Source organism: Anguilla anguilla, chromosome 8 (assembly GCF_013347855.1).
Source record: "Anguilla anguilla isolate fAngAng1 chromosome 8, fAngAng1.pri, whole genome shotgun sequence".
Lineage (NCBI taxonomy): Eukaryota > Metazoa > Chordata > Actinopteri > Anguilliformes > Anguillidae > Anguilla > Anguilla anguilla.
In genome coordinates, this window is record NC_049208.1 from 45682731 (window position 1) to 45708888 (window position 26158).

The 26158-nt window shown below is 46.3% G+C and overlaps 3 protein-coding genes across 8 annotated transcripts in view; 2 read left to right on the forward strand and 1 right to left on the reverse strand.

The window, feature by feature from the left end:
* Positions 1–691: 691 nt before the first annotated feature.
* Positions 692–6002, reverse strand: psmb4 (proteasome 20S subunit beta 4). Its single transcript, XM_035430131.1, has 7 exons — positions 5840–6002; positions 4885–5091; positions 3617–3763; positions 2614–2695; positions 1492–1608; positions 1072–1160; positions 692–838 (listed from the first exon to the last, which is right to left on the reverse strand). Exons 1-7 carry the CDS (start codon positions 5986–5988, stop codon positions 826–828), a joined length of 804 nt encoding a protein of 267 aa, XP_035286022.1. The 5' UTR covers positions 5989–6002; the 3' UTR covers positions 692–825.
* Positions 6003–6227: 225 nt separating this feature from the next.
* rfx5 (regulatory factor X, 5) lies at positions 6228–15561 on the forward strand. 5 transcript variants are annotated; one of them, XM_035430117.1, is made up of 10 exons: positions 6228–6248; positions 8513–8682; positions 9257–9290; positions 10118–10200; positions 10941–11063; positions 11516–11632; positions 12153–12231; positions 12757–12955; positions 13629–13723; positions 13836–15561. In XM_035430117.1, exons 2-10 carry the CDS (start codon positions 8567–8569, stop codon positions 14970–14972), a joined length of 1983 nt encoding a protein of 660 aa, XP_035286008.1. In that variant the 5' UTR covers positions 6228–6248; positions 8513–8566; the 3' UTR covers positions 14973–15561. The 5 variants fall into 5 exon arrangements, with proteins under 5 accessions (XP_035286008.1, XP_035286006.1, XP_035286004.1 ...); XM_035430115.1 differs by lacking the exon at positions 6228–6248 and adding an exon at positions 6743–6799; XM_035430113.1 differs by lacking the exon at positions 6228–6248 and adding an exon at positions 6789–6925.
* A 3596-nt stretch (positions 15562–19157) lies between these two features.
* LOC118233943 (phosphatidylinositol 4-kinase beta-like) overlaps positions 19158–26158 on the forward strand; it is a 40470-nt gene continuing 33469 nt past the window's right edge. For both annotated transcript variants that reach the window (XM_035430110.1, XM_035430112.1), the window contains exon 1: positions 19158–19579. The gene's annotated coding sequence lies outside the window, so the exon portion shown is untranslated. The remainder of the gene's footprint in view (positions 19580–26158) is intronic.

Genomic DNA, 26158 nt, shown 5'->3' on the forward strand with positions numbered 1-26158 from the left:
CAGTAATCAACCCTGCTGGAAGCTGCTTGGTGTGATGCCCTGCAGTAATCGACCCTGCTGGAAGCTGCTTGGTGTGATGCCCTGCAGTAATCGACCCTGCTGGAAGCTGCTTGGTGTGATGCCCTGTACTGCAGTAATCGACCCTGCTGGAAGCTCCTTGCCATGATGCCCTGTACTGCAGTAATCGACCCTGCTGGAGGCTGCTTGGCGTGATGCCCTGTACTGCAGTAATCGACCCTGCTGGAAGCTGCTTGGTGTGATGCCCTGTACTGCAGTAATCGACCCTGCTGGAAGCTGCTTGGCGTGATGCCCTGTACTGCAGTAATCAACCCTGCTGGAGGCTGCTTGGCGTGATGCCCTGCAGTAATCGACCCTGCTGGAAGCTGCTTGGCGTGATGTCCTGCAGCTTCCTCACTTCTCTTTGTTCAGTGACCGAGGCGCCAGCTAACCCTGTGCTTGGTAGGCTCACACCCATGGGGGGGGGGGGGGGGGGGGGGGGGGTTAATATTTAAGTTTGCAGAAGGCACCAGTACACTCACTCAGGGTGGGGATACCACTTCCTCTACAGATCTGGGGGGAGGGGCTTTGATTAAAATCATGAAAGTTGACCCGATATGATTGGCTACCTGAACCTCACCTGAACGCAGTTTATATAGATCCCATTTCACAGACTCAAGTCATGACAAAGGCAGAATGGATTTGACATTTATTTTTCCTTTTACAAAAAGAAACTAAATTGGTTACAGAGTAGACACACTAGTGGTAGAATGTAGAGGGACAGATGGATATTTTGGGAGGGGTTGGAGACACCGGAACAACGTAGAATCATTCGAACCCACTGAAAAAGAAGGGTGGAATATGTTACATTTTAAAATAAAGTGTTAAAATTATACCTTATGCAGGTCAAATTTGCAGAAGTCAAAGAATGTGGGAGGAAACACATGGCAGATGTCATTAATTCTTGCTGCGGAGTTAGACTTTCACCACACATGCATTCTGTATGTTCATCCCACTTTAATAAAGTATTTTTTGCGGGGGACTTCCTTCTCAAACTAAAGGGACACTGCTCACCTGACCATGTTGGCGATGTCCCAGTTTGTCTCAGAAGACAGAGGCCCCAGAATCTCCACACCGTCTTCTGTTACTATGGCAATCTCATGCTGAAATGAGCAAAAGGACAAAATTAGCCCAAACCATTAGGAAATTAATTTCGACGGGGCACTGGGGGGTCACCTTTAAACCCATACATTCCACAAGTGCAACTGTAGACACGCTCAGGAAATGGACATTCTGAAGTGCTGCATATAATAATTGTGGCTTATATATTCAGTGTACATTCTGAACTTAATTTATATGAGAATAGTTTTGTGTTCTTGTGAAATGAATAGGATGTATGAGACACCTACAAGCTTTACTACCTCCTCTACCAATGAAAATTCACCGCAGACGATTCCGCTGATTGGAGGACGGCTGTGATTGGCTGAGACTCACCCTGTTGTAGGAGCGGGCGTCACGGTAGTACAGCACTTTGAGGCAGCGTTCCACCAGCGCCTGAGCCTCCGCTTTGGTGATCTCCACCTTGTTCTCCACCACCTCCCTCATAAGTGGCTGAGGAGAAACACAAGAGCTACACATTTACCTGAACTCTCACACACAGCTACACCTTTACCTGAACTCACACACATAGCTACACCTTTACCTGAATTCACACACACAGCTGCAACTTTACCTGAACTCACACACAAGCTACATATCTTTACCAGACCTGGATCAAATACGTATTTGTTCTGGATTCAAATACTTTTCTGGGCTCTGTTGATCTTGCCTGGTGTAATTAAGCCTGCCAATATGAACAGAAGGCAGGGTTTGCACTTTTTGAGAGTATTTCATTGGTTCCAATACATCAGACAAGATCAGTGATCAGTAAAGCGCAGAAAAGTATTTGAATACAAAACAAATACGTATTTGACCGAGGTCGGACCTTTTCCTGAACTCTCACACAGGAACCAGAGCTACACCTTTACCTGAACTGACACCAACAAACCAGATCAATAATTTTACCTGAACTCACACACAGAGCTACACTTTTACTGAAACTCTCACAGGAACCAGAGCTACACCTTTACCTGAACTTACACAAAGGAACCAGAGCTACACCTTTACCTGAATACACACACAGACAGCTGAGCTACACCTGAACCCTCACACAGGCACCACTCGTACCTTCACCTGAACTCTCACAAGTACCAGAGCACAGGGTTAGCAAAGCTGCAGTTACCTGAACCCACATACACGTTCACTTACACCTCCACCTGTGTCCACACACAAGGGTCAGACCTGCGCCTTCACACAGATACTAGTGATACCTTAGACCAAATCTCTCACACAGGTAACCCGGTTTTTACGCAACACATTCAGGTTCCAAAGGAGCTACACAGTTATATGGTCATATACATAGTCACATTTCACCTAACAGACAGGTACCACTATTACACCGAATGTAAACCTACATAAATACAAATGCCAATGTAACACATATAAGCGTTCCCTTATCGGATTCCAATGCACTTTCGGGAAAAGAAAACCTTTCATGGAGATGCAAAACCCTCTCACCAGTGCTAGGTAGGCCCCAAACCCTGTGGCCACTGTAGGAGCTTCGTAGGCCACGCCCAGCTTGTCCACGTAACCCAGGAAACTGAAGGGAGAAAAACCAAAGGGGGGGGGGGGTTGAGTGGAATTCACCCTCTGTTTAAGGTGTGAGATCATAAATATGCAATTAGAATGTTCTTAACTGAACATTCTAATGCTGATGTGACAATCACTACTGGTGATTGACAGCAACAAAGTTCTAGAACACTGACTTAGAATTTAGAAAAAACGTTAAAAAACCCGCTCTTTAAATGGTTAAACAGAACTTCAGTTACATAAAAGTAATGCCTGACTTATACTTTTGACAAGTGTTGCATGATAGAAATGATGTATTTTCAATGGAAAAACATGTTGCTCTGTTTCTCAGTAATTTTGTCTCATTACCAGAGAGACAACAGAACCCTCTCCACAGCCCTTTTCCGAAGTGTAAATGCAAAACATCATGCGACACTTGCATTTTGTTCATGTGAAACTTGTCAAAATGGTCGTGCAATGAAGTATAAATCCGGCTTAAATGGAGAAGCGGCTTAATGCCGTGGCTCCCTTACAGATAAATGTTGAGGGCAGACTACAATTTTACATTTTTCATGCCTGTTGTTTTCTCCCAGTCTTGAATATTCGTAGACCTGTCACTGCCGCAACAACCTCGGTCCTTTTGGGACCGTGCAGAGAAGCACACGCTCATCCGATGGATCGCGCGCTGCAAAACGCTGTGTCTTTTCACACCACTGCCCACCAGCTGAGCAGCACATTTCACTGCAAGAGCCCAACTGACCACAGCAACCGCATGAGACAAGGACAGTCCCGGCAACTGACACCCTCCCTCCACGGGCCACACTACAGCCCCATTACACACCAGCCAACATTCGGGGTGGTCTGCATTAGACACCAGAGCACAGGGCGCGCCCACGCCTGCTGAAACCCGGCGTCCCGCGCCCCCCGTTCCGGACCCCCAGCCGGGCCTCACCTCTCTCCGTTGTAGAAGCCGCCGATGACGACGGTGTTCCACAGCGGGTTCATCTTGCTGCGGCGGTTGTACATCACCCGGGTGAGCCAGGAGTGGATGGCTTTGGGGCTGTAGCTGTGGCCGTCTCCCAGCAGCTCCTCATCGATCCTGGGCACGCAAGGAAGAGTGCGACACATCATCTACGGTCCCCTGGACACGCCAAACATGGCTGCCCAAAAGGTTCGCTCTCAGCAAGGAACAAGGTGCACTTGAGTTTGCATACTCCTAATGACTCCAGAAAATTAATGTATTGATAAAATTATCAATTTACTGGCAGCTAAACAAACAGAAGTACCCAAAAAAAAACTGGATTCCCCCCTCCCCACTAAGAAGTGTGTCAGGTTTTTAAAAAAAATGTATACGAGGTGTGGCTATTAAATAATGAGACTAATGCTGTAATTCAATTTTAATGAAGAAAACTTACATTTCAATTCCTTTCCCCTTCAATATATTCCCCTTCTGCGTTGTCCTGATGAAGGATGAAACCATTTTCCCACAGCTGTGGCCTCTTTCTTCTGACCCTTTCTCGCAAAGTTTCTAGAACTGGTTTGTAATAGTGTTGGTTCACTGTTGCTCTAAAAGGGTCAGAAGAAAGAGGCCACAGCTGTGGGAAAATGGCTTCATCCTTCATCAGGACAACGCGCCAGCACACTCAGCGCTCTCAGTGAAGCAGTTTTTGGCCGAGAAACGCATCGCAGTACTTGACCACCCTCCCTATTCACCTGATCTAGCACCATGCAACTTTTTTCATTTCCCTAAAATCAAGTCTGCACTCAAGGGAACCTGTTTCGAGTCTGTTCCAGAAGTGAAGAAGAAAACGATGGAGCTACTGAGACAACTAACGGAAGAAGACCTACTGCACTGCTTTGATCAGTGGAAGACCAGAATGCAGCGGTGTGTAGTTGCAGAAGGGGAATATATTGAAGGGGAAAGGAATTGAAATGTAAATTCTTTTCATTGAAATTGAATTACAACTTTAGTCTCATTATTAAAGCCATGACGATCATTATCAAGTTAAGCCTTTGAGGGTCCCTAAACAGAATTTGATTTGAGTCAGGTTGGCAGGTGTGACAGTTAATGACAAAGAGAATTATGTCAGAATGCCTTGACGTCACCTATTCCTTAAACGACTCTTCACTAATCTTAATCTTAAAAGATACAGCAGTATTCCACAGACAGCGGCTGTAGTAACACATGCTTCAGGCAAACCCCAGTAAAGCCAGGCTTACACCATTTGTTCGATGATCTGTTTAAGGTACTGGTAGTCCGCGTAGTCGCCCGAGGCGCCCAGGATGGTGTTGCCGTTGACCTTCATGAGACGCGAGATGTTGCGGAAACGGGCCAGGGAGCCGTAGGAGCCGAGCATGTCCGCCGCGATGATCACGCCTCCGGTAAACTTGACGCCCAGAACAGACGTACCCGTCACCATGGGGTTACTAAAGGTCGGGAAAGAGGGAGTGTGTCACTCAGTTTTGGTGAATTATGTACACTACCTGGTATTGTTGTCGAGACAAATATAGTCCTCCAGTACAATTCAGTTATGGTTACAATGTGTAATATAACATGGTTCTGGTTAGAAAAAGCAACGTTGGGCTGTCTAGTGGGTAATAACTACAAGTTACTGACTTACATTACTATATAAAATAACAATACAGAGATATCTTGGTAGCTAGGTCGCAAGATTATTCAATCATTTCTGAGTTAGAACTAGCGATGGTAAGTCGCTGTTTAGTTCAGGAAGCAGACATTAATCTTCACATATTATTGCACATTACTTAATACTGCTACTCAACATAAATCTGATTTGACTAGTTAAAAACAATTCCGCAATTAGTTAACCAACAACTTACTCGGTCACTTAAAGTAAGAAGACGAGACAAGTAGCCAGCTAGCTAACGTTAGGTCGCGAACATAAATTCAGGTTTAATGACAAGACTGTTAAAGAAACGCAAACACTTACCGCAATGATGTTAAAACTTAATCCAAGAAGCTAATTAACTACATTAAAAAAAGGCTGAAACACATACGAATCGGACACAGTGGCTAGCTAGTTAGCATCCTATTCTAATTATCACCACCATGATGATACAGCACGGCTCAGAGGGAAAACGAAAGTGCCAAGGAACTAAGTCTTGAAACGTTTCTCCCACATAAAAGTTATACGTAAGAATAAAATATACTCACAGTGTATGTCTTACGGGTCCACATCCAGGAACTGTGGGGTTACTGTTGCCTGGATATGAATAAAATTGACCGGGTTTCGGGCCATTCTCCCAAAAACTCAGCTTCATTCCGTTCGGGTCCATTTTGAAAACTGGCGGAAATGACGACATACATGGTCCGAGGAAATTTATTGCATTTGGCAGTCATATTTAATACTGGCAAGTGAATGGACACATGGGATATTGGAAGACCTTGCTGTTTTCACGGTCTGTCCCCCGCGAGTTCTAACAGCTGAATCAAAAATGACATTTGAGCCCCCTGTCCAATGAAGTACTTCGTGGACGCTATTTGAAACAAGAATTGAAATTTTGAATTAGCCTTGAATTAAGTATCCATTTCCGAATCACCTTTGCCATTTATTCACGAGAATGTGAGTTTTCTGCGCTTTTTTCAATTTCCTGACCTTTAACATAACCGTTTTTATTCACAGGAATCATTTTAAAGCCAGCATCACAAAGAGCAATGTTGTTCATTACATGCTTCTAATAACTGGGGCCACTGTTTGCTCATGAAAACCGGACCACATTGCGCGCCTTCGTAGCTCCGAACCTATTTTTATACGGTCTATGCTCCGAACTGACACCCGTGAATTTACGTAAAACGGGCAGATCCCCCTTACCTCGGACGGAAAATATCGGCATATAAAACCATCCAATCACATCTTTGTCACTAGGCAGACTCTGATAGGAATCTTGAGCTCGGTTACTGGGCAGATCTGCAAATGATCTCCTATCACAATAAACCTTAACAAGAAAATATGGGCGTTTGACCAATAGAATTAAACACACTTTATGTATCCGGGCAGGGCGAAAACAATTCGCCAATAAGAATTGACATTTACTTTGTAGTCAGGCAGATATGACACAGTTGTCCAATCATAAAAAAATCTGAAAGAGGATTTTTGCCGTATCTTTGAGTCAGGTACTTTCTTTTTCTTTTATAAAATAAATACCGCAGCAACATTGTTGAAAATCTTCATATATATATATTTAATTTAAATCGTTTTGTTGTGTGCATTTAGAAAAGTTGATGTTCTTTCGAATTCAGGTAATAACATGTCCGTAGCTAATTCGCTGTAAGATGAAATGTTAAGCTACAGTATGCTAGCTACATGTGTTAACCAGCTAGGTAGCCAGCTATTGCTACAAGTAACGTTTCACTGTCAACATTTCACAACGCTGCGATAATGTATCTTGCTATCTACTACATACGAAACGTGCGTTTACGAATTTAGTGAGTTAGCCTGGTTGCTAACTGGTGAACTACAATCTGTGTCTGGCTCTCGCAAGTGCGCTGTCGAAAACCCAAGAAAGCGGGAAGTATGTAAATTGTAGGCGCATGACCATAGCATGCTGTACGCCAATAAGAACATGAAAAAAGTTAAGCACGTACACACGAACATTACCACAATTAAGAACATGGCTAGCGTGTAATGTGGAAAAGAGTAAAACTAGACTTGTGCATTAGGCGTGTTTCGTGGATTCGGAATTTGTAAAGGTGCCTGGTTTAGCTACGAACGTGCTTACTACTAGCTTGCCAGCTACATTCTCGTAGTTACCGTAGTAGCCTGTGTCCGATTAAGCACTGACGTTACCAAGATAGTATTAGCTGTATGATTAGTAACTCATGTTTACAGCCATCGTCTAGTAATTCAGCGCCGATGCACTGAAAAAATAACTTTAATTTGGAGAATCTCTGTTCTTATAACCTATGTGCTGTGAAGCAGACATCGCGGGTCTATTTTTTTTCGATCGTTCAGACATTGGAAGTCTCGTGTCGTAGTGGGAGGGACCGCAGTCTCGTTTCATTGAAGAATAACTAAGCGTTGGGAATTTGGGGGAATTCGTGCGGTAGTATCAGCACACTGACTTTGATAATCTGTTAACAGGATTTAAAGAGCATTAATTCCGTCGTTGATGTAAAATCATATATGGAGCAGAATACTTAAAATCCTCATACATAGCTGTTACAACCAGCAGGGAGGTATGCTCGCAGCTGAAAGTGAAAGTTTAGATTTTCACAGGTGAACAGCACCGCATAGTTAAAAAACAGTATTTTTTAAACCGTACTCTAAACAATGAGATCTACAAATAATTAAATAATTAGAATAAAAAACATTCAGGTTCTAATGTGCCATTAAAGTCTGCCTTTTTTTATTTTGGTTGCAGCTGAGTTTATATTACTTGTGAAACATTGGTATTTATCCAGAAGATTGTTTGATTGAATACCAGGTGCTGTGCTTTTATAATGTTTTTGAAATATTATGAATAGTAGTAATACTACTTCTAATACTACTATTACTACATTTACTATTAGTAATAGTACTGATATTAACATTGTCATTAATCATTTTATTAAACAGGGTGATGTTACAGTATGGTGGTTAGGGAACTGGGTTTGTTGGCCCAAAGGTTGCTGGTTTGATTCCCACCTTAAGCAAAGTACTTGACCTAATTTTCTTCTGTAAAATGCCTGGCTGAATAAAATGATTTCCTGGAATTCCGAAGTCTTTGCCAGGGCTGAATCTGTGTAGGCCCCAAAAAAATAAATAAATCCAGAAGCAAAAATTTAGAAAAGAAGAAAAAAAAGATGTGATTCTCTATTTTATTTACGCTCTTGTGCTCCCAACCGTAGATCTCCCGGTGGTGGTACCCGGATGCGGGTTTCTACGGCGACGAGCGGAAAGCCATGGCGGAAGACGGCCCTCAGGCAGCAATGCCCAGCCGGGACGCCCCCAGACTGGACCTCGCAGAGGTGGGGTCCGAGCCAAGCATGCTGCTCCGGAAGCTGAGGAGTAACATTTCGTAAGACCCCATCTTCTCCCGGCGCCCTTAACTGTGCTACCATGTGCAGGACACTCGACCGTTGGGTTTTCTAAAAGTTACTGGGCAGTTGCAGCCAGCTTAGCACAAGTTTAACCCTGTAGGTTGTGAGATCACATATATGTGATTAGAATGTTCTTAACTGAACATTTTAATGCTGATGTAACAATCACTGCTGGTAACTGAAAATTCTAGAACACTGACTTGGAGTTTCAAAAAAAAGAACATTGCAAAGCACCTACTCTTACACGGTTAAAACTTATCTAACTAAAAACTACAAATCATTTAAACCCCAATTCCACAGAACTTAATTTCAGCAGGTACAGCTGAACCACTGCTTCCACAGTTTAGCAGCAGCTGTTGAAGTTTATATGGAGTTCTGTTGTTTAAGGGTTTAGACCCCTGCTAAGTTGATTGTAATTGCCCCTTTATGTTTTGGATTTCATAATTTATAGTTAACAGTGTTGACTGAGGACTTCAACCTTTGTTGTTTTCTGAACGAGACCTTCATTGCTTCCAGATTTTGCATCCTCACATATTTTTTTGTTTATTGCAGTAAGAACATTCAGAGTAAAGTGGATTTCATCCTGGTGAGTTTTAATTTGGAATAATGCTATTTATTTTGGCGCAAAAAATTTTGTATTCCTCTACTCAGAAGGCTAGGTGCCTATAGAAATGAACATGTATATTAATTTAATATTCATACATTCTGCAGCTCCAAAAAATATGCAGGTCACCCAAGCCCACTCATTCTCCCCAAAGATTCTATGTGAAGCTGCATTTTCGTGATAACAATGAGTTCACTGTGAATAGGCCAGACTTCCGGGCAGGAAAATTAACAATAGTGTTGAATTATGTATGATATAATTGTACAGTGTTCTTTGGCTCTCCTCGATCAGAGAGAATAAATGTGGAATTACTTTTTTTCCAACATATCTACAGTCTCACGTTGAGTTCTGACCGTGACAGTAAAAACTAGATACATAAATGGAGCAAGATTTAGCTTTCTGTGGTTGCAAAATAACATCATTTGGGCATTGAACCTGTTTGCAAAGTCCTGTTTTTTTAAATAATAAAATAAGGGAATAGTGTTATGTCAGACAAAGGAGGTTCAGTTTATTTAAACATGGCAGGTGGAATTTTAAAAACTGTAGGTGAGTTCCCCCTCATCATTGTGAAGCACTTTGAGCATCTGGAAAAGTGATATATAAATGAAATGTTTCATTCATTCATTCATTCATTCATTCAAAAAAACACGCTGGACATACACAGCATTCATCAAGGTTCCAGAACCATCATGAGCGCAACTTGTCATATCCACCACCATCAGGTGTCATTTACAAATGAGCAGTGTTTGGGGCTCGCCCTGTAATATGCATGTCCTTACCCTGTTCTCTGGCTCCCCCTGTCTTTACAGCAAGAAGTCCAGCGTTTCTCTGACAGCGATAAGCTCTACCTGTACCTGCAGCTGCCCTCCGGACCGGGGACGACCGAGAAGAGGTGGGAAATATGCTGTTTACTGTGCACTTACTGCCAGGGGTGTGGGCCCTCACCCGATCTGACTGAACCATGACCTCTAGTGGTAAAGTGTGGTTACTGCGCCTGTTTAGCATGACAGATGGACATGAACGAGGAATTGCAATAGTACATGAAGTTGAGGTGCTTTATGAAGACAAATTTGCTAATTTAGCTTCTCAGAATTTTAGGGGGAACGCACAAACACGTAGACTTTAACTGTTGGAATGATTTGGAGGAAAAAAATGTATTCAGTGAGGACAATTACAGATTTCACATCTCAGCCTCTTTGATTCGGCTTCTCAGTTTTGAAGTAAAATGTCCTCACTGCAGAAATAATACACTGGCTTTTTTATTGTCAGTGTATGGTATTGTTTTTATACCTCAGGACTACACAGATTTACTGATCTTAATAATAGGTTGAATGGGCTAAAATTGTTGGCTTAAGCCTTTCACCCTGGACTCCAATGAAATTAGCCATCCAGATGAGGAGCGAATCCCCACAGCACTGAATCATATATTCAAGCCCACAGACACACCAAGCCCAACTGTAATGACCTCAGGGGTATTATGACTAAGCAAACATGCTGAGAATGTGTTTGTTACTATGGTGACCAGCTGATTCACCTCACCACCTAGAGAACAGTGGCAGACGCTGTTCGGGCAGCTGGTTTGGGCCCCCAGGCTGATCTAGGATCTGTGCTTTGTGTTGTCCTGACGCGCAGCGGTGGTGACTCCAACTCCTTCAACACGTCTGACCAGCTGCACGCATGTAACTGGATCCGGAGCCACCTGGAGGAGCATGCGGACACCTGCCTGCCCAAGCAGGACGTGTACGAGGCCTACAGGTAAGTTAGGAGCACGCAGCTCAAGCAGGACGTGTACGAGGCCTACAGGTAAGTTAGGAGCACGCAGCCCAAGCAGGACGTGTACGAGGCCTACAGGTAAGTTAGGAGCATGCAGCCCAAGCAGGACGTGTACGAGGCCTACAGGTAAGTTAGCAGCACGCAGCCCAAGCAGGACGTGTACAAGGCCTACAGGTAAGTTAGCAGCACGCAGCCCAAGCAGGACGTGTACGAGGCCTACAGGTAAGTTAGGAGCATGTAGCCCAAGCAGGACGTGTACGAGGCCTACAGGTAAGTTAGCAGCACGCAGCCCAAGCAGGACGTGTACGAGGCCTACAGGTAAGTTAGCAGCACGCAGCCCAAGCAGGACGTGTACGAGGCCTACAGGTAAGTTAGGAGAAAAGAAACAAACATTTGTAAGCGTGCTTTGTTCGTCTCTTTGTCCCCCCCCCAAGGAGATACTGTGATAACCTCCAGTACCGCTCCCTCAGTGCCGCCAACTTCGGCAAGATCATCCGCGACATCTTCCCCAACATCAAAGCCCGCAGGCTGGGGGGGCGGGGCCAGTCCAAATATCCTTTTGCCTCCTGTGTTGCATTAATGTTCCACAGCATTCCACTGTCACTGCTCAACTCATCGGGCAAATGCCCTCTCGTTGGTACATTTTTAAAAGTTTGGGGCATGTTTTGCACACCAGGTCAGTCTTAGATCCAGAGATGCCTGTCAATCACTCCAGCCACTGACACACCTTCATATTATAATCATTTTGTGGTAACCATGGTTGCCAATACTGGATTTTTTTTTACATCTCAGAGGTTCTGGCCAATCAGGTCTGCTTTCTTGTTGAGTGGTGGGAGCTCCTGAGCTCTGATTGGATTTGGTCCTACATTATAGCCAGACAAGGGTGAGGGCTCTCCTGATTTTCCACCCACATTCCTGTCTCCTTACTGCACATTGTAGCTGTGACTGTTTTGTTGTGATATCATTGGTCCCCCATACATATGATAAAAGTGGGAGCCAATCGAACGATTGGCTGCTTCAGAGCCAATCAGGAAAGTGCAGGCTGTGGCTCCTTGACTCTGCGGCCGACACGTACTGCTACAGCGGAATTCGCCGGAAGAGCGTCCTGAACATGCCCCTGCTGCCCAGCCTGGACCTCAAGAATGACCCAGTAAGATTCCGCCTGCTGATTGGTGCTTACATTTTTCATCCACCCCACTGATTGGTTGTTCAAAGTGAGGCATGGCCCCTTCCCATGGCCCTCAGCTTCTTTACTCCTTAATTTCATGCTCGTCTATAAAAGCTCCGTTCTGTCCAACCCAACACTTTCCCTGGGTTTTCATTTCCTCATTACAGTGCATTTACAGTATTTAGGAGATTCTGTTATCCAGAGTGATTTGCCAAGGGGGAAGTAGACTGTTGCGTGAAAAAAGGTTTTCACAGGTCAAACACCTTAAAAAGAGAAGTAACAGTTCTTAAAGGAAAAGAGCTGAGCAAATAACTAGTATTTACATATCATACGAGAGATTAACATTGTGACCAATCTAGAACCAAAATCAAACAGTGCCTGACATAACACATAGAACCACTTAGCCTAGCTGCCCTATTAGCGGTTAGTAGTAGGTGGCTGTGGCAGGCTGCTGTGATGCGGTGAAGAAGTGGGCGTGGCTAAAGCGAGGCCCCTCCCCTCCCGCAGTCGGAGCTGACGGAGCTGGTGCAGACGTACAAGCAGGAGGTGACGGAGGCCGCGTGCGAGCTCATCTGCGACTGGGCGCAGAAGATCCTGAAGCGCTCCTTCGACACCGTGGTGGAGATCGCCCGCTTCCTGGTGCAGGAGCACATCGTCAACCCCCGCTGCAGCCAGGCCGAGCTCATCACCAGCGCCGCCCTGGCAGGTCCGTCCGCCCCCCCCCCCCGACCTCCGACGGGCCGCGCCCAAAACCAGCTCCTAAAGCGGGCCGCTCAGCTGGCAGTCTGGGGCCCTAATACTGGCCATCTGAGGACTTCCTCTATGAAGCAGTTCCCTGAAAATAAATAACTGAAATGTAATCACTGCAAAAAAGTCTGTCTTAACAAGTGTTTTAGTCTTAAGACTAAAGACTTTTTTTCTCTGAAGTTGAAAATATTGGCCAAGTCACTTTTTACTGTTGAGATGAGATAAACACTGTCTCACCTCATGGCCAATATTTTTGTCTTATTAAGAAAGAAGTAATAAGATTTTAACTATAAATATAAAACAAAAGTACCTGTGAAGATTGGCTTATTTCTTTGTTTTGGCAGTGATTGCCTCCAGCTCTGCATTCTTCATATTGTACTTTAGCTTGGGGCTTTAGGCCGAGGGCCATATGTTGCTCCCATAGGTGTACTCACAGTCCTTCAAACATTGAGAGAGGAGAGACGCAGGTTCACAGACTATAATCAGCTGCAGTATTTTGTGTGGCATGATGCCATCTGACGCCACCCAGTGTCATACATACTGCGGGGTGTCGAGCACTGTGTTCATTATGACCTTGCATTGAACTCTGATTCTCACTGGACACCCCCCCCCCCCCTTTAAATTGCCCTCAGGTGGCTCCCCGAAGCCCCATAAGGTGATCAAGAGGAACGTGGCCCCGGCAAAAGGGGGCGGAGCAGACGGCGAAGGAGGCGGGCCTGAAAACAAGGTAGAAATAGTGTGTCACGGTCCTTACAAGTCGAAACAATGTATCACAGTCATTACAAGAGTACCTCTGATGTAATGATGTGAGAGGGCGTGTTTATTTCTCCTTCCTCCAGAAGGACAGAGAGAGGGGCGACCAGGCGTCACCAGGGAAACCAGCTCACGGGGAGAAGCCAGTGAAGGGGGCAGAGGGAGGGCGGGGCACAGCGGGGGGGGCGGGGGCTGGGGGTCGCGACCTGCAGGTGGAGGCGGTGATGAAGCGCTACCCCCAGCTGCTGCCCCGCGGCTCGGTCCCGGACAAGACCCCGCCCCCAGCCTGCGCCCGCTCCTCCCCCCCGCCGCTGGCCCCCAAGGACGCGCTGAAGGTCACCCTGCCCATCACCATGACTACGCTGCCCCAGCAGCCGGGCGGGGCCACCGCCGTCTTCAACATGATCCTGCCCTCTGGGGTGAGCCTCTCCTACCCGGAGAGGGAGAAGGCCCCGCCCGTCACCGTGACAACCACGCCTGGCCCAGCCCCCAGCCCCAGTGTGCTGCAGAAGTCCCGCCTGGCGGCCCCTAAACGGGCCCCGGACCCGTCACCCGTCGATGTGGCGGGGGCCACGCCCATGAAGAGGAAGAGGGGCCGGCCCAGGAAGCCACGCCCTGAAGAGGCGGGGCAGTTGCTGCCCCCTTCCCCTGCCGGGCACACCCTCTCGCCCTTTACCGGTGGAGTGATCCAGAAGGCCTCCTCCTCATCTTCGTCCTCCTCCTCTTCCTCCTTGGCCCCCCAGCCCCCGCAGCAGCCCCCCCAGCCTGAAATCATGGAGATCGTGATCCAGGACCAGCACATCCGCTTCCTGAGCGCAGTCCCCGCCTCCTCTTTGGAGGCTCCGCCCCTCCCGGCCACAGGAGGAGGGGCCACGGCCGTGACGGACAGCCCCCAGGGGCAGCAGAAGAGTGTTGTGGTGCAGTGTTACCGCCCGGGGGCCAGTGGCGATGCCCGTCCCACCCTGGAGGGCCCCCTGGTGCTCCAGAGCCCATGTGGCCAGCCGGCCAAACCGGGGGGGCCGAGCTGGGGGGTAGGCGGGGCCACTGTGGAGGTCATCAGACGGGCCCCCATGGCGCGGGAGGCGAAGGCCAACCCCCCTCCTCTTTCCACCCTGCCGGAGGAGAAGGAGCAGGAGCAGGAGGAGGTGGAGATCATCCTCACCCCCGTGGACTCTCTCTCCGAGCCCCCGGTTACCGCCAGCGCCTCGGCCGACGCCCCCTAGCCCTGCATCTGCCTCCCCTCTGGTCTCCATGGAGATCAGGAAGCGTCAGTCCGGTCTCTCTGCTTCCAGGACGCGCTAACACACTCGTAGCACCCCTCCAGCCTCTCCCGCTCTTCCCGCCCCCTTTCCGTCCACCTGTGTTATTGGTGGAAGTCTGAGATTGGCGCTGGCAGCAGCCAACCAGATGGATGAAGCCAAGTCACTTGTAAATTAGAAGGGGGAAAGCCCTCCTCTGAGCTCCATTGTTTCTTGATTAGATGAAGCGCTTCGGTCCTCACAGTTACTGCATGTTTCCTTGAGTGAGTGTAAGCCAGGAGCCCTTAGCAGCTTTACTTCTGAGTGTTTCATCTTTAAGTCCTCCTGACGGCGTGGACTCTACGGGTAGAGATATTATTTTTGTTTTACCTTTAAACCTGGAACCAGCTTGGCTCATTTTAGCCTTACTGAATTGTAGCCCTACACTAAAGGGCTATAATGAGCCAGTCTGGTTCCATCGCTGCAGTGGGAAAGGGGTATAATGAGCCAGCCTGGTTCAGCTCTACAGTGGGAAAGGGCTGTAATGAGCCAGCCTGGTTCCAGCTCTACAGTGGGAAAGGGGTATAATGAGCCAGCCTGGTTCAGCTCTACAGTGGGAAAGGGCTGTAATGAGCCAGCCTGGTTCCAGCTCTACAGTGGGAAAGGACTATAATGAGCCAGCCTGGTTCCAGCTCTACAGTGGGAAAGGGCTATAATGAGCCAGCCTGGTTCCAGCTCTACAGTGGGAAAGGACTATAATGAGCCTGCCTGGTTCCAGCTCTACAGTGGGAAAGGGCTATAATGAGCCAGCCTGGTTCGAGCTCTACAGTGGGAAAGGACTATAATGAGCCAGCCTGGTTCCAGCTCTACAGTGGGAAAGGGCTATAATGAGCCAGTCTGGTTCAGCTGTAGATTTACCCAGTGTGGTCATCATTGGCCCTAGTCTGTTAGCTGTTACTGTTGGCTTTCAAAAAATGGGTTTGGGGTTGGTTTTCGGTGTTTGTCCTGAGTTTGGCTAACTTGGTTTAATAATTGATTGAGCCAATCATCCCTTTTCCTGTGTTAAAGTTATGAGAAAAGCGTACATGTCTATACATGGTAAAAATCTGGCCTCCAGAATATGAGAACTATATTTGTTGTACATGACATATTGTGTATGGAAGGATTTCCTAAATATGTCACTCATTTCCTCTTTAATATATGCAATTTTATGCATCCTGTATGTTGTAAAACATTTCACAATTCATGTCATTTTGTGCAATATATTTGCAGAAAATTACGCGTATGACTGTGGTCATAAGTGATCTACATGTAGTTACAGGCGGGACATTTTGTCAGTGTGAGAAAGCATTTTTTTTTATATTTGAGGTATTATGTTTGGTTTCAGAGCATATTACTTTTTTGTAATGGGACAAAAACCAGTCGAACCTGGACCGTTCCGCCATAGCCTATGTAACAAGAAAGAGCGCTTAACCGAAACGGATTGAAAATAATTTTGAATCAGTCAGCTACTCCTGAAAACGACCTCAGTATGATTGCAGGCAGGAGACGATTAGCAAAATTTTGCACAAGCCCATCAAATTAGAAAGTAGACGAAACAGCTGTAAATCGGTGATCACGAGGCCCAGGAGCGTAATAACATTGCTTTGGATTTTAGCGAAAATACACTGCCATTATTGCACTATATTGTAGCAACTGAAATTATGTCAATACGGGGAGAATGAGAACGCGTTGATTGTAACTCCCGCGGAGCTGAACGTTTGCACTCACGTGCCCCCCCCGAGTGCGGTTCGTGTCAGAAAACGCGTGACGTCCTCAGTGGAGCTTCCGGTAAGCTCAAGCGAACGGCAAACGTAATTAAATTCGAATTGTCCAGTTACTATAGCCGTGTATGGAGCAGGAAAATTAATTATTTCGTTTTTTGGATTTTTGTTGGTTATTACAAATGAGAAGAGAGTTATCGTTTATTTTTAAAGATATGTTTATTTTTTAATATACAGACTATTTATGAGGAAATTGCACTTGGGGAGTTAAACACGTCGCATTGGTACAAGTATTGACCTCAGATTTTTTTGTGTAGGCCTGTTTAAAATTTAAGGAAACCAGAAATTTGAATCAGTTTGATGACAAATGGGAAAACTATTTATAACAGTAATAATTCGTCCGGTTTCCCTCCAACGACCTGGGTCCTGCACTTTATTATTATAATTTTTTTAAACCTGCATATAAATCTTGATTGTCTTTTTAAACGGTGTGCATGATATGGGGTTGGTCTTCTGAAGGATTATCCTGGTGGTTTTTGTGTGTTATTTTGAATGTAGCCTACGTTAATTCTTCCTCACGTTTCTTTCATATATTTTAGTTGACTGACTTTTATGCTTCCTTTTTAAAACGAGCCCAAACGAAATTACGCCGTCTAATGTGAATATATTTTGCATAAACATTACTGTAATAAATGTTGTGTACATATATGTTTGTGGATGAAAAGCGCCGTTTTGTTCATCTATTGTTGCCTAGAAAGTAAAATTTACGGTCAGTCCCACAATTCAGTCATGACTTCGATTCTTGATTTTAAAAAAGTGTAATTTCAGTAATCGTATTTTCATCGACGTCACTACTTTTTATTCTGCAAAAATATTTTCAGTCATGTGTCACTCATCAGGATGGCAAGACAATACAAACCTTAATCTCTGAGCTTTTGAAGACATGACATAGAGAAGGATTAGAAATCGGGAATCTGGTAGATGTAAAGAGCTACACAGTGAAATGTTGCGTGTTAAATCAACTCTTACAGAGTACATATGGTCCCTACTGGACTCGTGTAGCGTAGGCTACTCTGTTAGAGTTGAATGAACACAGGGCATTTTACTGTGTACGTATGCTTCTATTTTAATAAGTGTACATATTTTCATAGTATGTGAACCCTCTTCAAGTCTCGTGGAATTTTTTTAAAATCGTAAACTCCCAATATTAATTTACCAAGTAACAGACCTATGATGGCCATTTTTGAATTTAGCTCTTGTACACGAGTGCATTCTTAGTTTATGAGCTTGTTGTATTGACGACGTGAAAATGTTTCAGGCCTTATTCCGTCACACGGGGGCGCTCTGCGATAAGGTGCTCCTTGGGTTGGGGCTGTGAGTCTCTGGGAGCCGGTCCCATTGAACTCTTTCCCAAATTACACTCTTTAAAAATTGATGCTCTAAAATGGCTGCATTTTTTGTGACTGCGCGATATTGTAATGAAAATTCTGAAACGTGCACGCACGCACTTAAACACACAAATTAAGTCATAAGCTGTGTTGTGTTAATTAAGTGGTGTCACTCCTGTATTCAGCCTAATGTGCATTTTCCATTTAAAACACTGACTTTTTCCAGTACAAAAACTTGACACTAAGCCTACTGCACTACATTTCAAGAACTATGTGAAAACAGAGCCATAAAAAGAGTAAAAGTAATCTGAGGCCGGTATCTGATAGCTAGCTAGGTCACGGTTATCGTCAACGCCGTTGAATTTGAATCGCGGAATTTATCAAGCCAACTGTCGTGTGCATTGTGTATTTTTTCAACATCAGACAAGGAAGGTGGATATCAAATTACAGCATGGACAGCAGTACTGTTAAAGAACGATGGTTCCAATTACAGAAATCTCTATCACATGAGATCTAAATCGTGCTGGCTACGTTTGTGTAGAATTTTAGAAAGTGAACATTTTTATATAATGAAACGTATCCATTTAAATGTTGAGTTAGTGTTGACAAATGCAATATTCAAATAAAAACTATTACAAAATATAAAAACTGAATTTGCAGTGCATAGGCTATTTCTTCACAGAGAAATATTGAAATCACGTCTAACTGGTTTTTTTCTTTTCCACTTTGCGTTCAACATTTAAAGAGGAAACAGTTTCATTGATACATGTAGCGTAATTTTCCAATTAATGTTTCGGATTAATCGTGTGTGTAATTAATTAATTTTAGTTATTTGAAGACAATGGGCAAGCTGGCTGTAATGCACTTCCCCCTAGTTACAAGCCTCGTTGATCATCTTCTTTCCTTAACACAAACAAGGTTGAAGCTATCAGCGTCTTCAAAATCAAACGAACTGCGTCCACCCATTAGAACAGATCATTTCATCTTGGTTCGAATGTTGTGACAAGTTTTCATTTTTTCAGGCAGTAATCGGGCAGCTATCACGCCGTACGTTCATAGACGTAAATGTTATCGTTTGCGGCGACCGAGGTCCTCAGACGAAAACACAGATCCTGAATGCTTTTGTAGTTAGGAATCAGTAGTGTTAACAGCGAATGGTAACGTTATAATGTAGCTCTAAATAAACGGAACTGTACGTGTAGCTTTTGTTGCGTGGGATAATCAGTTTCGCCCACTCATTGCTATGACATCGCCGGTTAAATAAAAAATTTGAGGACCCGCAGGCCAGTGACAGACAGACCCAGGCCTGCAGAAGTTGAGCAAACTCGTCTGGATCTGCGCGAGTCGGGTAAATAAGGAGTCCTTTCCCCATGGAGCGGATAAACCGGAGATAAGGAAAGAGAAAAATCTTATTTTTACTCGACCGTTAGCAGCTTACCAGGTAAGAATGGCGTGGCTACGTACTGTATTTTCCGCGGTTAGGTGTTTATTTTTAAATAGGAATATGTATTGTGTTGTTAGCCTGACGTTAGTGGGTTCACACACCCTGTCACTATCGAGCGTTAGTGTAGTTAACATACTATATAGGATATCCAGCATACGTGGCTAATAAACTGTTTAACTGAATGTAAAGCAATAACGTTAATTGGTTGTCTGTACACAACGGCAATTGCTTGGTTGTGGCACGCTGGCTAATACGACAACCATCGCTGTGTAGCCGCGTATCGTTAGTTTGGCATTAGCTCGCTGCTCGGGCTTTATCAGAGAGCCAAAATCGTGTTTATTCTTGTCAATACGGTCTATAACGAATGGACCGAGTTCAGTGCTAAGTCACAGACCTCTCTCATTTTTATTTTGCGTGCGCTGCTTTAACGTTAGCTGGATTGAATGATGTGGCTATATCAGGGAGGACCTGTGGCTTTAAAAATACGCAGTCTGAGCAGCAACGTGATTTTGTTGTTATTGTTATTCTTTTCTGTGCGTCTTTATTTTTGAACATTCTCGACAGAGCCTAGTTCACAAGACAGTTAGCCAACATCTAACATTCTCAGCAAGCCGATAAATGGTAATGTTGTCTTTATACCAGTATTTTGGTTCACCTAGCACAGTTAGCTATCGCGATAAACTGTTAATGGTGGCAGCATATCACTGTCTGTAAAATGCGGGCACACTTTAGTCTCATTTTCGTTGCCACAACTGTACCTTCGCGTCTAGCTAATTCCACACAATATGTAGCCTAGTGTGTTGCTTGATAAATGGAATTTATGTAATACTTCGAGCCTAACCCTGCCTTAGATGTACGCAGTCAATTAACACAGAAACCTGTCAGGTAACTGGTCCATACATTTCAATAGGTTCTTTATTTAGTTCCTTTCACCAAGACAAACCTTCCTCAGTAATCTCGCATGGTTATCAGATACAGCGAGAAGCTGCATAACGTGTTGCGTTGCTTGTCTATAGTAAATGCGTGTATAGTTTTGATTAGCTGTATTGTCCAATAACTTACTTTTGCTGGCTATGTAACTAATCAGTAGGTTAAGGTAGTTTTCTATTAATTTGGCAGGTAAATGAAAAATAGCCATGCCATGTAAATCGTGATTAATGTTGATATCGACGTTTTCAGTGTGAGGGAGAGTTTAGTTTATTATTAGATTAATTGTAGGTCCTTGACTGTGATTGTGGGAACCCCCGCGTCCTCGATTATCTAAATTGTGCGGGGGTTTCGCCAGTGTGTGGTGGTGGGTGGTGGGTGGTGCGCTATTGTAGAAAGTGTCGGCTGTTTACACGGGAACTTGGGTGTTTTCCGGTTTGTGTAGTTATATTAGCGTTTCTGGTGTCACGACTGACCCTCACTCACTCACTTCTCTAAACCCACGCGCTGGCGTGCTGAAAAGACTGTGAAGTATGTAATTGTGAGTGTGTTGGCGTCTCAAAGCGTTAGTCACTGTACATGTTAGGTTCCGGAAACTCTGCTCCTATTACTGACGGCACCAACGTACTTCCTCGTGCCGGGGTGTTTTTTATTTCGGTTAATTACGCACGCCGCCGACACTGTTGGTCATACGCCCGGTACAGTCTGACTGGTTTGCCTTTTTGTCAAAGAAATAGCGGATCAGGAAAAAATACATATGATGGCTGCTGTAGTGTTTCAGTTACATGGAGTGCCATTGGCCCTTTTGGGAATCAATGAGGAAATAATATATTTTTCATAGCATTACATTGTCAGACAGACACCCTTATGCAGAGTGAATCGCACAACTTAGCCTATGTGTTCTTTATGCCCTATCCATTTTTATAGATGGATGTTTACTGAAGCGGTTCAAGATAAGTAACTTGCCTAAGAGTATAGCAGGAATACCCGGCCCGGGATTTGAACCTGCGGCATAGGAGAGTTTGGAACCCAGTGCCCTAACCGCTGCACCATACTTCTGATGACACGCAGAGCGCTTTTGCTGTACTCTGGAACCGAGCTGTCGGGTGATTCGAAGGGGGCGGGGCAGGACCCCCAACAGTTCGGCAGTCGGGCATTACAGATATTTCAACTGCTGGCTGCGGACCTCTGGCATCAGCGCGCGGCCTCCTCCGGATCGCGCCCTTTTAACGGGGACATACGGTGCCGCGTTTCCGAGGCAGTGCCAGTCCTTGTCTTACAGCTACGGCCTCACATGAGTTTATGGAGACGGATATACAGTGCATTAAATCCCCCGGGGATTTAACTTTTAACTTTCAGCCAATAAAACAATCGCAAACGATGTAATATAAATACACGTGGGATTCATGCGTAAAATGCTGCTAATCTGTTAAAAATCCGTGTGAGTGGAGAGCACGATGCTTTAGGGCTTGTGAAGTGTTTGGAGCAGTTGATTTGCACATCGGTGCATGTGTACAAGTCCCCCTGAGCAGCGCAGGGTTGAACAGCACTTTGCATCGTTTGCTTTGGGTCCCATTCACACCTGCAGCAGGGCTGTGTGAATGTGTATGTGTGTGTGTGTGTGTGTATGTATGTCTGTGTCTGTGAGTGTGTGTGTGTGGATGTCTGTGTCTGAGTGTGTGTCTGTGTCTGTGTCTGTGAGTGTGTGTGTGTGTGTGTGTGGATGTCTGTGTCTGTGAGAGTGTGTGTTTGTGTGTGTGTCTGTGTGTCTGTGAGTGTGTTTACACATGTTTGCCTGTGTGTGTCCATTTGTATGTGTGTGTGTGAATGTGTTTTACGTGTTTGCCTGTGTGTGTGAGAGAGAGAAACTGAGTGTGTGAAAGTAGCATAGGGTTATACAGACCCCAGAGGGTAGTCTGTATCGGCTGAATCACACGCTACACTACTTCAGAGTTGGCACTGGTTTGTTCTGGTACTGGGTTGTTGTGGTGCTGGGATGTTGTGGCGCTGGGTTGTTGTGGTACTGGGCTGTTGTGGCGCTGGGTTGTTGTGGTACTGGGCTGTTGTGGTGTTGGGCTGTTGTGGTGCTGGGCTATTGTGGCGCTGGGTTGTTGTGGTCCTGGGCTGTTGCACTGGGTTGTTGTGGTGCTGGGTTGTTGTTACATTACATTACATTACATTCATTTGGCAGACGCTTTTATCCAAAGCGACGTACAAAAGTGCATTTCATGGTCGTAGACAACTGCTAAACACGGGTTCAGTAAGGTAAAATACTCATTTTGTACAGCTATTTCTAGCCGTTGTGGTGCTGGGTTGTTGTGATGCTGGGTTGTTGTGACTCTGCTGTACATCGGAACTCTATTACTGCACTGTGCTGGGAGGGAGCCGAGGGGAAGCGTGTAATCCCTGGCTGCATCCCTCTATCCTTTCCTCCCTCTCTTCCCCTCCCTCCCCCCTCTCCCTTTCTTCCCTTCTCTGTCTAACTCTCTCTCTTCCTCTCTGTACCCTCTCCCTCTCTATATATCTCCCTCTCTGTCTCCTTTTTTCTCCCTCTCTCTCCCCCTTTCTCTTCTGTCTGCTCTCCTCTCTGTCTCTCTCTCTCTCCCTCTCTACCCTTCTCTCTCTTTCTCTCTTCCCCCCTCTTGCTCTCTCTCTCTGATCCAGTCAGGCTGTTCTCTTTCCATATTTGTGCTGAGGCTGCCATTTCTCTTCCACACAGTGAGAAGGGCTCCACTCCAAGGCTGGGGAGGGCGAGTGGCACAAGTACACAAATAAACAAGCAACCCCCCCCCCCCCTTGTCATTTGAAACATTTATGCGATACTGTGATGTCACCATGTTGCATCTCCTGCAGCCTGATTGGCTAGCTCTGAAGCTGCAGCATGCTGCATCTCCTGCAGCTTGGCTGGCTAGCTCTGAAGCTGCAGCATGCGCTCTCTCCTGCAGCCTGGTTGGCTAGCTCTGAAGCTGCAGCATGCTGCATCTCCTGCAGCCTGGTTGGCTAGCTCTGAAGCTGCAGCATGCGCTCTCTCCTGCAGCCTGGCTGGCTAGCTCTGAAGCTGCAGCATGCGCTCTCTCCTGCAGCCTGGCTGGCTAGCTCTGAAGCTGCAGCATGCGCTCTCTCCTGCAGCCTAGAATCTGTTTTACGCTCCGCAGGCCACGCAGTACCACGTGACCGGAAGAGCCGCATGCAGGCCCCTCCCCAGTCTGTAGGAAGGGCTGCAGATTTGGGCTCCACTCTTTGTGTCGCGTGGGGCAGTGGACACGTGGTTGCCAGGTGTGGCTTCCGGAGGACAGGCGCGGTGGTGTTTTATAGGAACAGGGGGGAAGAGGAGTGTGGTTCTGCTCACTGACTCTGGTACCTGCCAGCCTCTCCGGGCCCCGTGGTGGCAAGACAGGGTGTGGCGGTGACTCAGGTGGAACTTTAGTTTCATGTTGGGTAATGGAGTCTGGTGTGGGGGGGTGGTTGTGAAAGGGAAGGGCTGCTGTGTGTGTGTGTGAGTGTGTGTGTGTGTGTGTCTTATCGCTGATTGACTGGCAACTGATCCACTGATCCATATGAGATTTGGCACCACGGCCTCAGTTTCCACTGGCAGCGGCTGCAGTGGGCAGAGCTCAATTAACTCGGGCGAGGTCACGCCCGCTCGGGGGCTCCAGCAGTCAGGCTGACGAGCGAGACCCAGAGCCCAGGGGGGTCGGTGCCAGCCCATTTTTTTTTGGGTGTGGGGGGGGCTGTGCGACATTCCACACCTAAGCCTGATGGGAGTTTCTCTTGATCTCACATTGGCCTTAGGGATGCATAGGTAATGGATTGGTGATGCCTTAATCTTAAATCTCTCCTCTCACATGCTGATCTTTAAGTTCAAAGTGAAAATGCAGCGTGGATTGTGGATGTTAATTGCGGGAATGTCTTTTAGGGCGGTTCTGTCCTGAATTGCATGCTGTTTTTCACGTGTACGTCCTCCTGCTGGGACCAGAGGCACATTTCCACTGAGGTGGACAATCCCGGAGATGTCAGCTAATCTAATGTGATAATGGTTTGGATTTATGTAGTAGATGTACTATTTTGTATGAAAGCAATTTCTTTATGCTTGTTACCGTAGCAAACATGGGGGAAGCCTACAAATTCATTATAGCGTTCCAAAGTGGTGGAGATAGGAAAGTTAGAAAATGGAGACTGCGACTGTTTTTAATAAAAAGAAAATGTAAAGAAACTGGTGCCGCAGATCACGAGACGGCAGAAGGTAGAGTATGAGTGTGTGTGTGTGCGAGTGCGAGTGCGAGTGTGTGTGTGTGTGTGAGCGCGGGGAACCTGTTTTGAATTTGGGGAGTAAGGGGGAGACCCCAGTTAACCACACCCGCCCCAGCCGTCATGGCCGGCACGCTCCCCGGTGCTGGAATTTCCTCCTCCGACTCTGGAGAGGGAGGCTTCTCCCACATCTGGAGAGCGAGGCTTCTCCCACATCTGGAGAGGGAGGCTTCGCCCACATCTGCAGACTCCGCCCACATCTGTAGAGTGGCTCCGCCCACATCTGTAGAGGGTGGCTCCGCCCACATCTGGCGGGAGGCGTAGAGAACGTCAGAGAAACTGAGCTGATCCAGGATCCAGGTCCTTGGAGCGGGTTGGAGTGTTGGCCGCTGGGAAAAATTGACCCCAGATCAGTTCTTCTGCTCCGGGATTGTCATTGAACGTGAACCCTGGTTTCTATGGTGCTCTTCGACTGCTCCGTGATTGTCATTGAACATGAACCCTGGTTTCTATGGTGCTCTGCGACTTCAGCGCGTCACCGGGCTTGAAGGTGGGCGGCACGGTGGTGCAGTGGACACCCCTCACCTCGCTGCCAGAAGGTCCCGGGGTCGAGTCCCAGCCGAGTCCTCTCTGTGTGGAGTTTGCACGTTCTCCCCGTGTCTGCGTGGGTTTCCTCCGGGTACTCCGGTTTCCTCCCGCAGTCCAAAGGCATACAGGTCGGGCTGCTTGGGGAGGCCATTCACACGCCATTTCTGTGGAAGAGAATGCGTGCTCTGTCGGTTTATACCCTGTTTAAATAAATCTAAAAAATGATTTCTTAAATTTGAAGAGGTAACGTGATGGCCTCTAAGCCCCTGTGCTGAGCTGAGTGGGCAGTTTGAGGGTGGTTCTGAGGGAAAGTGCTCCCGTCAGAAGTGATGATGTGGGAGCGCAGCTTTCCAAAATGGGTGGAGCCGTGCCGCCAATCATTAGACTGTGTACCAATCGAGAAGACTTTGCCCCCCATTAGCTGTGATTACCGCTAAGTAGGTCACTGATAGTTTGTGACGTCTCCTCCCACCTTCCATTATGAGGTTTCAGGAAGATGCTTCCTCCTTTAAACTTCTCGGGGAGCCTAGGCTGACTCTGCAAGCGGGTAACAACCCAGGGAAAGTGTTTGTTTGGACAGACGGTTCATTCTTGGGCCGTACAGCTGCGTGCGCTTGATGGACTTCCAGCTAAAAGCTCGGCGGGTCCGACTGAACTGCTTTCCCCGGGGTGTAATTTCATACGCCTGAGAGCCGTGTCAGATTCCAGTTAGGTGCACGTTGTGATTATTCAGAGAAACAGCCCGGGGGGCTTTTTAATTGGCCGACGGTTCTTTCCCTTTTTTTTTTTTAGGGAGTACCTTTTTTCTTGATT